The 15269-nt window shown below is 35.9% G+C and overlaps 1 protein-coding gene across 1 annotated transcript; it reads left to right on the plus strand.

Annotated features, from left to right (window-relative positions):
• The first annotated feature begins 13769 nt into the window (after positions 1-13769).
• LOC307183971 (NADH dehydrogenase [ubiquinone] 1 beta subcomplex subunit 2, mitochondrial-like) lies at positions 13770-14357 on the plus strand. The gene has a single exon (XM_079917202.1). It carries the CDS (start codon positions 13786-13788, stop codon positions 14104-14106), a length of 321 nt encoding a protein of 106 aa, XP_079773328.1. The 5' UTR covers positions 13770-13785; the 3' UTR covers positions 14107-14357.
• Positions 14358-15269: the final 912 nt, after the last annotated feature.

Raw genomic sequence — 15269 nt, forward strand, 5'->3', positions numbered from 1 at the left:
CACCTCACTTCTCCTTGGGGTCTTTTCATCTTTCCTCCCCCAGGAGGCTAGCTTGGGTTCTTTTCCATCCATGGTGGTCTTACGATACCAAGTATAGTAAAAGGCAAGCCCCGAGGTGGAAGTGTTTCTCAAGCCTCCCTGCCCGTGTCATGCTTGCTAAGGTTCCATTGGCCAAAGGAAGCCACAGTGACAACCCTGATCCAAGAGGTGGAGAGAACAGACTTCAGCTCTGGTAAGGGAAGATTTATGGCTGTTTTGAATCTCCCCATATGATGCTGTGTGAAACAGACGTGTAAGTCATCTACTTATAATTTTTAGTCCCAGTCCCTTACATGGTTATTAGTTTCCATCTCTGTGTCCTGTCTCATGTCCTTTCCTGAAATGTTTGTTTTTATCTACATAGTCCATTTTGAGTTCCAAATCCTCAACAGAGCCCTCCCTTACCGATAATTCACTTATGAGAATTTCTTTAGTATTTCTGGCTTTTATCTTGGTGATTACCTTTTAATTTTGCACTATTTTGTATTTTTGCATTGTTCTCTAAATTCTTTATGTATGCTTCTCCTGAGTTCTCACCTAATTTGTCTTATGTTTCTATTGGAATCGTCAATGAATTTAACGTAGTACTAGAATCTAAGTTCTCTATAAATCATTGTTACTTGAATTTTGGATCGACTAAGTGAACCCTCCTGGGATTCAACATTACCAAAAGCCTCTTTGCTTTGATTTCTAATGGAGCTGTCTAATCGTGGTTTGCCATGTGTAAATAATGGTTAAAGCAATCTGGTTAAATTCAGTAGACTATTTGTTTTTAAGTGTTTTGGCAATTGGATTGAATCAGTTAAAAATATTTGAAATTGTGCTTTTTGAATGAATTTACACATGCAATAATACCACTTACAAGTAAGACATATATAATACCCTTGCTAAACCATGTGTATGTCTGAGGAGGGGTCTTGCAGTGGTCCGAGTAGTAAAACAAAACAAAACAAGCAACAGAGATTGTGATGATCCAGAGTGTGTCATTGGGAGACCACCTTCAGTTTCCTTTAGGACCAGGTCATATTGGAGAAATCTCAAGAAGAGTTAGTGGTGTTTGTGAGAGGCAGAAAAATAAAGATAAAAGCTAAGAGGCTAGGTGGGAGAGAGGAGAGTAAGGTTGTGCAATGCTAGGATAGCAGTATCAACTTACAGCTTCTGGCTCTGATTTCCTTTCCCATGGGCCGCAGAAGAGTACTTAGGCATTCTCAGAGGAGGAAGAACTAAAGAAGCCCTTTCCTTCTCATCCTTACTGAAAATTTCAGAGAAGAGTAAAGGCAAAGGGTGCTGCTGCTGAGAGAGCAAAGGATAGGGTGGGGATCATTCTAGGTCCTGGAAGAGAGAAGGAAGGGGAGGTGAAATGGAATTTGTGCAAAAGCCACTTCTCTTAAGCCAGTATTGATCTTTGCACCATGGTTGAAGAGATCTCTGTCCGATTATGGGTGAAGTTTTAAATTCAAATTAAAACTGCCCAGAAGGTCTGGCTCTAATAAAATTATTTGTGAAATGCTCTACCATTTGGGGGTAGGGCGGTAAGGGTATCAAAAATTGTGAAATTTTTTTGACTAATGAGAGATTTTGTTTTGCCTGGAGACTGTCAATCTAGACTAAAGTGAACCTCAAAATTCTGTGTCTATCTCCTACTTAAAAAAAGAACTACAGAGGAGTTAATGTGAATATATGGAAAGAAATGAGGTTTAGCAAAACGCATAGCAATTCATCAGTGAGAGGGATACTAGTGAACAGAAGTCTAATAGATACTATCATTGTCAATAATTGTTGGGGACTGCTTGTCAGCAAATTGGATTGTTTGTTATAGACAGTGACACACTAAAGTATCTGGATCTTGTACTTGTTGCATACGTTTTAAATATTTAGGTAAATATATATATGCACATGTATATTTTTAATGAGACTAATGTTTTCCTGTGTTACAAAGTTTCAGGATTTGTCTAATAAGGCTTGAAGTCTTTTTGCTAAATGGTGGAACTTATCATGACATTTATATACTCTAACATCCAACCATACTGGTTTTAATGAAAATATTTTCCTTAAATATTTTGAAAGTAAAGCATCTTCACTGAATCAAAAGTGACACTTTAATTTGAACTCTCCACTCTGGAAAGAGTTTGCAGTCAAAATTTGTCATTAAAAAAACTCAATGAAATGAAAAATAATGATATGCTGGCTTGCTCCTACAAGCATCTGGAGCAGAAATGCTAAAGATACTATATTTTAATGCTTAGTTGGCTTTTACTGCCATGCAGGGATTAAGTGGGAGGCAGCTCTCAGTGCAGTAGAAAGAGCCTCGACCTTAAACTCAGAAGAGCTGCATTTAAGACAGAGTCTTGTCATTTATCAGTGGGATGACTGTGTTGAAATAACTTAGTTTCTTCATCCTTAAATTGGGATGATAATAGATATGTCACAGAGGCTTCAGACAATCTTGTATGGAAAAGTGTTACACACAAAATCTTATGTAAATGTAGGATTATTAAATATACATTTTATATATTTTCGAATTAATGGTCTTGTTTGTATTCAGGTTCTATAAAAATCAGTGTACACTTGTTTCAGTTTTCTTATTAAAAAAGCAGTACACGGTGAAGTTAAAAAATGGCAGCAAATTAAAATAAGCAAAAAGGAGTAACTGAGAATCATCCATAATCATTCCAAACAACTATTATCACATGTTTATGTCACCTTCATCTTAATTTTTACCTATACCTATAGTTTTTTAAAGTGTACCCTATTATTGCAGTGTATAATATACAATATGTAGTTTGTTCTTTTTCCCTTAGCATTGAATAGGATAGCATTGAATAGGATCCGTTAATATATACTCTTTCATGTGAATGAACCATAATTATAATTTACTTACAATTTCCCTATTGAACAAAACTTTAGGATATTTCCAATATCTCAGAGAGATGAATATTCTTTTTTATTAATCCTTATACACATTTACTAGTATTCCTGGATGAAAGAGTGAACAGCGTTTTGAACCTTTTGATATAAATTAACAACTTGCCTTTCAGGCAGACTGTTTTTAATATCGCCAGTAGTGTGTAAAAGAGCCTGTTTCCCCACATCGTAGTCATTACAATAATTTTAAAAAATTTTGTCAAGGTCATAGGTGAAAATATTATTTCACTGTTTTTAATGAGCATTAAAAAATATATATACATATATCGTTCCGTTGTAATTCTTCTTTTTGAATTGCTTGTTCATGACTTGGCCCAACTTTTTCTTATTAATTTTTATATCTTTATACATTAAGGTATCAATCCTTTGTAGTATATATTATGAATATGTTTTTTCATTTACCTTTAAATTGTGTTTATGATTTTTAAAAAAATGATGTATGCATTTCTAATTCATAGGTAGTAATGCTTCATTCGGGATTGTCCAAGAATGAGGAATTCTACCTAAATAAAGTTTCAAAATAATTGAAGCCTTTTTTAATGCAAAGCTTTAAAATGGGGCAATTTTTAAATGAAAAATCATTCTAAATTGTATTATCTACCTCTTTGCCTCCTTATACAAAATGTATTGAATACTCTTATATAATAGGCACTTTACATTTTTTTTTTGGTCTTTAAAACAGTCTTGCCAAATAGTTATTGTTATCTCCTTTTATAGCTGGGGCCACTGAGGTTACAGAGATAATAAATACTAGACCCAGCTTATAAGGGGTAGATCTATGATTTGAACATGAGACTAGACCCACTGCTTTTGATAGTGTACTCAACACACTTCTTTTGTGTGTTAATAATCTGCGGCCCTCAAGTCTATATAATGTGCAGGGCTTTATTTGCATGATACCTGCATTGGAGGTTCATGCTTATTTCTTTTTAATAGTTTCTATATATGCTTCCTCAGTTTCAGCAAGGTAACTCTAAATGTGTCCTACTCTCAGCTTTCTTGCTTCTGACTTGGCAACAATAGCCAATACAGTTGACCCCTGAAGGACTCAGGGGTTAGGGGCACCCCCCCCATGCAGTGGAAAATTTGCGTATAACTTTTGACACTCCCCAAACTTAACTAATAGCCTACTGTTGACCAGAAGCTTTGCCTATAACATACACAGTAAATTAACACATATTTTGTATGTTATATGTAATATATACTGTACTCTTACAATAAAGTAAGCTAGAGAAAAGAAAATGTTATTGAGAAAATACATTTACAGTACTGTACTGTAATTAATGATACCGTAAGTTTACATCATCTGTTTACAAGATGAATTGTCTGTCCAGTAACTACATCAATATTGTCTTACATGATTCAGAGCACTGAGGATGTTATACAACTTACTAACATTAGACGTCAAAAACAAAAAGATAACTAGAAAAACAAATTCATATTTATTTATTTATATGTGGACTCTAAAGAATGATCCAAATGAACTTATTTACAAAACAGAAACAGATTCACAGACTTCAGAAACAAATGTATGGTTACCAAAGGGGAAAGGGGGGCAGGGAGGAATAACCCTTACAGTGGTTGTTTGGAGCTTTCCCCTACCATTGTTTTAATTGGCTACTCTTAATCTGTTGTAGGGTGGAAAATAGATAACTGGATTTGTAAAAACAGCAGATGAGTAAAACTTTTTTTTGAGTGACGTCTGAGAACCTTTTCTATAAGTAGACACCCTGAGTTTGTTTTGCCTCAACCTAATTCTCAAATTTATTGACGTTGGTGTTACGATCTGCAGGAAACACTTTAGTAACTTTATCTCATTTAGTTCTTAATATAATGCTGCAGATTAGAATTATTACCCATTTTCATTTTATAGCTGAGGGAATAACTTGCCCGAAATTCTATTACATAGAGTTTGGGGCTTCTGTTTGGAACTTAAAAAATTTTTTTTAATATATTTCTTTTATTGAAGTATAGTTGCTTTACAGTATTATATTAGTTTCAGGTATACAGCATAGTGATTCAGTATTTTTACGGGTTATACTCCATTAAAAGTTAGTAGATGAAAATTGCTATAAGTCCCATGCTATACGATATATCTTTGTTGCTTATCTGTTTTGTCCTTTTCCCCCCTCCCCTTTGGTAATCAGTAGTTTGTTTTTTTAAATTTGAGTCTGTTTCTGTTTTGTATACACATTCATTTGTATTATTTTTTAGATTCCACATGTCAGTGATATCATACAGCATTTGTCTTTCTCTGTCTGACTTATTTCACTAAGCATAATATATGCTAGGTCCATCCACACTGTTGCAAATACCAGAAGTTAATTCTTTTTTATGGCTGAGTAATATTCCATTGTATATAAATATACCCTCTTCTTTATCCGTTCATCTGCTGATGGGCATTTGGGCTGCTTCCATATCTTGGCTATTGTAAATAGTGCTGCTGTGAACATTGGGGTGCATGTATCTTTTCGAATTAATATTTTCTTTTTTTTTTTCTGGTTATATGCCCAGCAGTGAAATTGCTGGATCACATGGAACTCTTTATTTGCTGATTTTAGGCTAGGTTGCAAGATAAGTAGTCTTAAAATAACTGAAGAGTTACTATATCTCAGCATTCAGTTGTAGGAGTCTCACTGAAGAATGCAAAAAGTAGAATGTTTTGTTTATAAGATTTAAGCTATAAAGAAAATATGCATTTTTAAATAAAGTTGAATTTAATGCCACAACATGACATCCAGATTGAGTGTTCTTTCCTTACCAAAAGATAAACATCTTGGAGGGAAGACATATGGGAACATATGTATATGTATAACTGATTCACTTTGTTATAAAGCAGAAACTAACACACCATTGTAAAGCAATTATACCCCAATAAAGATGTTAAAAAAAAAAAAAGATAAACGTCTTGACCTCTGCTAAAGATATTTTCAGTGTACTACAAAATAAGATTCCTATTATGATGAGAATGTTTATATGGAATAAATTATACATGATTATACTAGTATAAGATTTGATTGTGATGATTCAATTCAATCTATATTTGTTGAATGCTTACCTATACCATATATAGGTATAGTTGGGGAAAAATACTAACATATCGAATAACTATGCGTTGCAGAATAATATTAGTATGCCCATCTGAATTTACAAAGTACTACCATATTAGATTTATTCTTAAGTGGGTTCCTAACTGAAAGAAATCAATGGAAGTCAAAGTAAGACTTACCGTGGGTTGTAAATGAAGGTGAGATTTTGAGAGACAATGAGATAACTCAGGTAAGGGGAAAAATATATTGTATTGATTGTCTTCTTGATAACCAGAATTAAAAAGAGATACTGGATAGCTGCCAGAACAGAAAGAAGAGTTAAAAAATCGGTTATTTGGAAGGAAAGGAATCAGGGCAGCTTCGAGGGTCCAGGAAGCAGGAATTTCCTTCACCAATGAAATAATTCAACTCCAACTGTTTGCAGTCTTCTTTTCCTTCTGACAAAAAATGATCTAGAGGTATTAAAATCATTGTGAGGTGATTTGAACTTATTTATATCTTCGCCAGTCAGGAGGTCAACTCATCAAAGATTTTAGTGTAGGTTTTTGTTTTTTTTTTAAACCATAATCAGTCCCTGTGATCGGAAAATCATCTAAAAGAGCTTACAGTCAGATCTAAACTATAATATAGTTGATTTATTCTACAGCTTGATTGATCTTGCTGACTTTTCGCCTGGTCACCCTGGCTGTGTGCTCTGCCCAGTCCGAGGTTATGCACACCTACCTCTCCGCCACGTTGGTTTTGACCACTCACCTGTCTAGACCTGTGGAGGGGGCTGGGGTCTGAGCTAATTCCATCATTTTCTTAGTTAGTTTGCCCCTGTTGTTGCTCCACCAGTTTGCCAGACATAGACAAGTATATCTGACTCCCAGCTTGGGTATGAGTTGGTACTTCACTACAGGTCCAACACTGTTTGTATAAGCCAAACCAGAAGGGCCTGCAAATTACTCACACAGTTTGTTGTTTACATCTTACACATGTGTTCTGATCAGTAAAACGGGGAGATGCTATAGCAGTGGGATATGGAGCCTGTCTGCCTAGTTTAAATCCTAGGTCCACCGCATACTGTTGGACCTTGGGAAAATCACTTAAACTCTTCCTGCCTTAATTTTCTCATCTATAAAACAAGGATCACAATAGTACCTAACATTTAGGATTACTGTGAGGAGTAAAAGAGTTCATGCATATGAAAATCTTATGTCTGTGCATGGCTCATAGTTAATTCTATACATGGATTAACTGTCCTTATTGGTGAAAAATCTACATGGGTCCCACTCTATATCAGTGAATCTTTTAGACTCATTCAGAATAATTAGGATCATATTTCTGAGGTGAATTAATTGATCTTTAAAAAACCTGGAAACCTGATATCTTAATATCAAACATTTCAAATCAAAATTCTTTTTTTTTTTTTCTTTTTTTTTTTGTGGTACGCGGGGCTATCACTGTTGTGGCCTCTCCTGTTGCAGAGCACAGGCTCCGGACGCGCAGGCCCAGCGGCCATGGCTCATGGGCCCAGCCGCTCCGCAACATGTGGGATCCTCCAGGACCGGGGCACGAACCCGTGTCCCCTGCATCGGCAGGAGGACTGTCAACCACTGTGCCACCAGGGAAGCCCGCTAGTCTTTTTCTTTTTCAAAAGATCTGAGCACTTTCTCTCCAGAGGCTCTGCCTGGAAGATCCATCCCAGTGTTCATCACTTACATAGGTTCTTCTCTTGCTTTGGTCTCAGTTTAAAAGGCCCACCTCTAGGAGGCCTTCTCTGATGACTCTCTATCACTCTTGTCCTCAGACTGTTGTTTTTCCTTCATAGCATTATTACAAATTTATTCTTTTTTTTTTCTAATTGCTCCAATCATGTAAGCTCCACAAAGGAAGAGAAGATGTCTATATAGTATGTTGTTTTGTCTTCAGTGAGTAACACATTTCCTGGCACATAGTAGGTGCTTAAAAAATGTTTAGTGAACAAATATGTTGTTACTTTATTGGGGGGACACACAAAAACCACTGTATACAATTATATCAATTTTCTAATTTAAACAAAAAGAACAGAAAAGTAGATCGATTCTTATAGAAAAAAGTGAAATAAGTAGAAAAAATATTTGGATGATTCAAGAAGAAATTCCCATTTTTATTCAATCTATCTTTCACTACAAAGGTAATGAACAACATTACACCTTTACCATGATTTTAAGCATTTCTTTTTAAATAAATATTTTATTATTTATTTATTTATTTGGTTGAGCCAGGTTTTAGTTGTGGCCATCAGGCTCCTTAGTTGCAGCTCGTGGGCTCCTTAATTGTGGCTCACCAGCTCCTTAGTTGTGGCATGCAAACTCCTAGCTGCGGCATGCATGTAGGATCTAGCCCCCTGAGCAGGGATCGAACCCGGGCTCCCTGCATTGGGAGTATGGAGTCCTAACCACTGAGCAACCAGGGAAGTCCCTAAGCATTTTGAAGGTAGAAAGAAATATAAACTGTGATCTATTACAACAGATATTTTAATCTAGTTTTCTTCAATTACCTAATTCAACTTTTGCTTGAATATTTGGGTAATTATTTAAATATAATGATCCCTATAAAAACATCCTTAGATAATCTCTGAATTGGCTTCAGTTCCCCTTTTGTATTGGTGGATTCACACTCTGCTAGGCAGAGGATAAAAGAAATTTGCCTCACTTAAATTAGACCACTCTTCAGCTCAGGCATTTTCATGTTCTATTTAGATTAAAAATGTCTTAGTGACCCACATTCAGTAGTTGGTTTTTTTCAGGTAGAGGTTATGAATTAAACCTTATTCTTTTAAGGCTTCCATTTGTCCCTCGGTATGTATTGATAAGATGCTTATTGGGGAAAAGATGCCACCAAAAGCTGGTACTGCTGCATTTTTCTGTGAAAATAACTGTATTTTCAACGATGGCACTGACTGTTAATAATATGCTCCCAAGAATTCCTCTAAAGCCAGGTATCCATATAATAACTCTTTTGCCCTCTGTCTCATCTGGGAATGAGACCCCTCTTGCCCTTCCTTTCTCAATGGCTGAATCGAGAATGTGAGTCCCTTAATTCATGAATAAGACAGAAAGACAAGTGTTTCTTTAATATATTAGGATTAGAAAAATATATAGTTGTGAATTTTACTCACCTGTTTTACATCAGGAACTTCTGTGATATCCTCTTACTTTTCCTGGTATTTAAAAGGTGAGTATTGATGATTTTTTAAACTGCTTTAAATTTAAAATTATTTTTGATCATGTCACATTATAGAAACACTTTGCGTGACCATATACTGCTCAGTTTCATGTATGACCAAATGTGAAGGGATAACATATTTCTATATCTTCCACATTTAAAAAAAATAATCTCTTGAATCTTCCATATTTACAAAAGAGCCAATATTGGAAAATGTTATTTTTAAAAATTCTAGTGCACCTTTAAAATATCAATCTTCTGAGATATAATATACACTCAATAAAATGTACCCATTTTAAAAGTATGTTTCAATGAGTTTTGAAAGATGTATCTATCCATGTAACGACTATCACATCTAGATATAGAACACCATCTCCCAAAAGTTTTCTCTGACCCCTTTGCAGCAACCATTGATCTGCTTTCTGTCACTATAGATTTGTCTGCCTTTTTAAAATTTTTAAATAAGTAGAATTATGTGTTATACAATCTTTTAAGTCTGGTTTCTATTGCTCAGCACACATTTTTGTGATTCATCCATGATGTTATGTGTATCAGTAGTTAATTTTGTTTTCTTTCGGAACAGAATTGCATTGTATGGGTGTACCATTATTTGTTTACCCATTCACCTGTTGTTGGACATATTTCCAGTTTTTGGCTAATATGAGTAAAGATTCTATGAATATTTGTGTATAAGTCTTTGTGTGTACATACTCGGAACTCCTGGGTGATGCAGGTAGAGAGTAAAAGCTATAAAACAAAGTGATGTTTTTAAGAACGTCACATTCAAGAAATGGAACTAGATTAATAATACTTGTCAATAACACAGGCTGGTAAGTTCTATAATGGAGGTGTCAATAAAGTGTTGGAGACTAATAGACAAGGAATCTATTAAATTACACATATCTTTGTGTGAATATATTTTCGTTTCTTCAGGGAAAACCTGTGATTGAAATTGCTGGGTTGTGGTTGCCTTGAAACTGTGGAGCACAGTGACAGAAAGCTCCAGCTGCCACCTCTCTGTATCCACCACCATTTGCACAGAGAGCATGCTGCCCACCACAGGCTTCCCACGTTTCCGAGCCAGTGATTCAGCACAGTGGGGGAACTAGAGACCACCCATGCCTGTGAGATGTGGGACTTTTCCAATGAATGAGTTTGACTTGAGTCCTCCTGACCTCATCTTTCTTGGAATTGTACAAGAGTTCAAGACTCTTTCTACCAATCCTTTCTTCCTTCTCTCTCTTTTTCACAAGTGTCAGACCTGCATCATGGTTTGAAGGCAATCCTCACCATCTTTGGGTCCCACCCCTTCATTGCTTACAGGTGCTTCCCCAAACAAATTTCTTGCATCTCTAAACCCAGTCATGGCATGTGCTTCTTAGAGGACCTGAACTAGTAATGTGTGGATCTTATAAGTGTGTGTTTAAATCCATTATAAACTGCCAAACTCATTTCCAAAGTTGTGGTGACATCATACATTCTTATTGGAAACACATGAGAGTCCCAGTTGTTCCACAACTTTACCAACACTGAGTATTGTCAACCTTGCTCTGAGATCAAATATAGACATTATGACTCTGACTCCATTAGCCCAGGTTCTTAATCAAGACTGAACTTATTCTGTTTGAACTTCTGTTAAACATCAGTTGAACAGATATTAAATAATAAATCAATATTTTAAGGTCAATTAAAGCTTAAAATTAAAGGAACTATATTGAGTTATTGACAGAAAATCTCCATAATTTATTTTTAGCAAACTGTAGATCCAAATGTGGATGGCAACACTCAGTTAAATTTACAAATATTCAGGTTTTCATTTTCTCTTAGTTTATCCTTTAATCATGATTTTATTCATTCTAGTGGGCCTGTAGTGGTATCTCACTATGGTTTTAAATTTACATGCATTTGATAATAAAAGATGTTGGGAAATGTTCCTCTCTTTGAATTTTATTTAACACTTAGTGTGTATTTCTGTGAAATACTTTACTAAAAAGCAACAGATGGCAATAATGAGAGGTTGAATGAGAGTGAAGCCCGGAGAAGAGGAGAGGTGGGGCAAGGGTGGAGAAAAGAAAACAATGAGTAATGAATATATTTATGGAATTCCAATCCTTGAATTGTCTTTTATTTTCCTGTTGTTGGCTCGGGAAATCTAGTGGTGGTTCTAGTGGTTGTGCTTTGTCAATTATGAGTAAATGTATAAGTCTAAGGAAGTGGTATGTGTGAATTTCAATATGATGGAAGCAATTGAACAGTGCAAGTTATTCATTTTAAGAATATAAAAACTAGATATAAAACAGAGAGAACAGACTTCTGGGCTTCAAAAAGCTGAAGTTGTTCCCTAATTCTCTTCAAAATGTAAATTTCCATTTCAGTTTTCATAGAAAAGTTGCCAATAAATATATTGGCTCTGAGATCAAACATAGACATTGTGACTCTGACTATTAGCCCAAGTTCCTGATCAACACTGAGCATATTCTATTTGAACTTCTGTTAAACTTGAATTGAACAAATATTAAATAATAATATCAACATTTTAAGGTCGATTAAAGCTTAAAATTAAAGGAACATAAGAGAGCTATATTGAGTTATTGACAAAAGATTTCCATCATTTATTTTTAGCAAAATGCAGACCCACCCAAACAGGAATGGCAACAATCAATGAATTTTAGAAATAGCAGGTTTTCATTTTCTCTTCCCAAAGAAGCCTGTGGAGAGTCAACAGATGCATTCTGACTGCAGCACATCTCTCGGGATGCTTTCATATGTAAATCCATACAAGAGAATTTCTGTCTACATGCTAGCGTGACATTGTGAAGTTTTAGACACTGTGTCTTGGTGATTACCACATAACCCAACTGCCACATAAATTATCTTTATAAATAAAACTTTGCATACATATGCAGCATCTAGAAGGGAGCAATAAATTGGTCATGGCTCCTTGTCTCCAACGGCGCCACTTCATCACTTCCTTCAGCAAGTTGGGACTGAGGGCACATTGGTGAACGCCTTTGTCTAATCTCCTATCGTGATGCACCTCATATTTCAATATACAACTGGTACAGTTGGTCTTTGGAGGAAAGAAACCTTCAGTTTCCTGCATGTCAGTCTTTTTACTTTCCTGCCTACAGCAAACTTAAAAAAAAATTCCTTGGGAGAAATGTTAAGCAACCAAACCTTTTACAAAACATGTCAAGATTAATTGCTAGTTTCACTCATGAGCTATGTAGACTGTTTCCTAAAATTCTCATCTTCTTAGATACAATGATTCATATTCCCTTTCTTGGCAAAACATCTGCCTCTTTGCAGATATCCCCATCAATAATGTAGGATATCAGTGATGGGTTTCTGCCAACACTGAACTCACTTAAAAATACAAAGAATAAAAACGTTTCAAGAACTTCTTTGGTCTTTGCTACCTTAGACTTTAAATATTTGGTCATTCAGCACTCTCATTCTACTTAGCTCTATTACACAAGAATGATCTGAATCTCTACACTTGTTTTTTATTCAACCCAAATTGGAAAGCTGTTAATATGAGTTAACTGAGCGTTCTTACCCATATTCTTCTCTTCCGCGATACTGCAGTGCTAACCATGAAGCTTCCATGTCTTGAAATAATTTCTTGGTCTTTCCTTCATGTAGTGTTACTAGGGCAGAGCCTGAGGCTGGCTATTTCAACATCAGTTCTCAACTCCCTTTTCCCTACACTGTATGCTTTCTTAGCTTCTCTTGTATTTAGGAAAGGTTGTGTGATTTAGTTCTGGCTAATTAGAAACCAGTATAATACTGTTGTGGGTTTCCTGAAAAGTTTTTGCTTTCCTTATACTAAGAAAAGACCTGGCCAGAATCACCCTGTCATGGAAGTGAATATGATTCTGGGAGCTGTAGCAGCAAGCTTGTGACAATGAGGTCATGAGCTGGAGAATCAGAGACGTACTGGTCCTGGAACAGCTGGGCCTCTAAACCACTGCCAAAAGCTTCCCTCATCTTCAGATTTCTTGTCGTGTGAGAAAAATATTCCCCTACTTATTCAAGCCATTCTGCATTAGGGTTTCTTATCTTTGCCACTGCAAATAAACTGGTATGATTACTACTGGATACCGTAATAGAAGTCAGCTTTACATTTGGACCCCAAATGTCCCATTGAATTGAGAGGGAATCTTTCATCTGAGAATAGGTCTAAAGAGCAGTGAAATAATAAAGTAGGTCTTATTTTTGAAACTTTTCAGATAAACCTTTATGATAGCTGATACCAAGTTAGTGCTAAAACCAGGCCTCATATTTGCAATAATGATGAAAGCTTATTAAAACTTAAACTCTTTAGATAGATCTTAAAGGTCTTTTCCTCCATGACAGAGGTTTCTATTCATAGTTTCCTAGAAAAGCATAGGAATCCTGATCTCTACTTTTATCTCATGACATCCTCAAAATGATATACCTGCTTATTTGCTTTGTTCCCATTTCTTCCTTTCATCAAAACTACCCAAGTCCGACTGACGTCACTGGGAGGGGCGCCATAGGAAGTGACGTGAAGCGGCGGTGCGGCCTGGGGATTGCTGACCGAACGTGGGCTGGCATGTCGGCTTTGACGCATCTAGCGCCTTTAGCGCGCGTTGGAGGCCACTTCTTCAGGGGCCGCGCGCGCGCGCGGGCGGCTGGAGGCGCTGGAGTCCGTCATGCTGGTGGAGGTGTGCATATCGAGCTCCAGTACAGGCAGTTTCCCCAGCTGACCAGATCCCAGGTGATCAAGGCAGAGTTCTTCAGTGCAACCATGTGGTTCTGGATTCTCTGGCGCTTTTGGCATGACTCAGATAACATGCTGGGTCATTTTCCATATCCAGATCCTTCCCAGTGGATGGATGAAGAATTAGGGATCTTTCCTGATGATGAAGACTGAAAATGTAGACTCAACTCTTTCCAAGAGCCAGGTGAGAATTTCAAGAAGTTACAGACATCATATTGTATATTAAGTTGTAAATTAAAGTTTTGGTCAAGAATGTTTAATTTAAAAAAAGAAAAAAAAAAAAAACTACCCAAGTCCCACCTTACCTGTTAGTACAACCTACCTGACACACAAATCGCAATGATCATTCCCTACCCTGAAGTAGGCCTTGCTTACTTGATCATTAATTATTTTTCAAATCACATCTCTTATAGCTCTTTATTCTATTCTGTTTTGAATCTTCAACTGGATTAGATGCCTCTTGAGAGCAGAGAATGTGTTTTATACTGAATGGGGCATTACAGCACCTTCCTCGTGGTAGACACACATAAATGTTTGTTGAATTTATGTGCATTGGCACAGATACTTCTAATTTTTGTTCATTCAAACTTTTTGTACAGCTATCACCATATTACACATTTGCCTACTTTTAAAACACCTACTACCTGTTAAAGAAAATATGAGCAATGTGTAAAGTGCTGTGATAAATCTCAACATAAAAATCACTAAATCCAAGTAGAAAAGTACAAAAGAACTTGATTGGATAATTCACAAATAAGTTCAAAGACAACAAAACAAAACAAAACTATGAAAAAAATCAATCTTACTAATATTGAAAAAAATACAAGTTAAAATAACAAAGTGCTATGTTTTCACCTATCAAATTAAAAAGAATTTTTATTTCTAAGATATTATTGGCAGTGGTGCAGGGAAGGGGTCATTCTCATATAATGCCTCGGGAATTTCACCCTCACTCTTTCTGGAAAGCATTATGGCAATATATTCAAGAGTTTTAAAAGAGTTTGTAGCACTCCACCTACTTTTAGGGATATTCTCATAGCAAATAATGAGAAAAGCAGTAAAAGTTAACTAAAGCATTTTTAAAATAAAAGTGAATTATAACAAAAAACCCTTACCTATCCAGGAAGAGTTAAATTGCTAATATGAGAATAGGTCCCTGTGACAAAGTAATCAGAATAGTTTTCTTGGAGCTCTAGAAAAAGAAGAAAGGAGAACATTTCTTAACAACTGATAATTAACAAAAGAAAAAGAAAAGAGAATTGGATGCATTAACACCAAGGTGGAGAAGAAAATAAAGATAATGTTACTATTTTTTC

Source organism: Stenella coeruleoalba (assembly GCF_951394435.1).
Source record: "Stenella coeruleoalba genome assembly, chromosome: 3".
NCBI classification, from domain to species: Eukaryota; Metazoa; Chordata; class Mammalia; order Artiodactyla; family Delphinidae; genus Stenella; species Stenella coeruleoalba.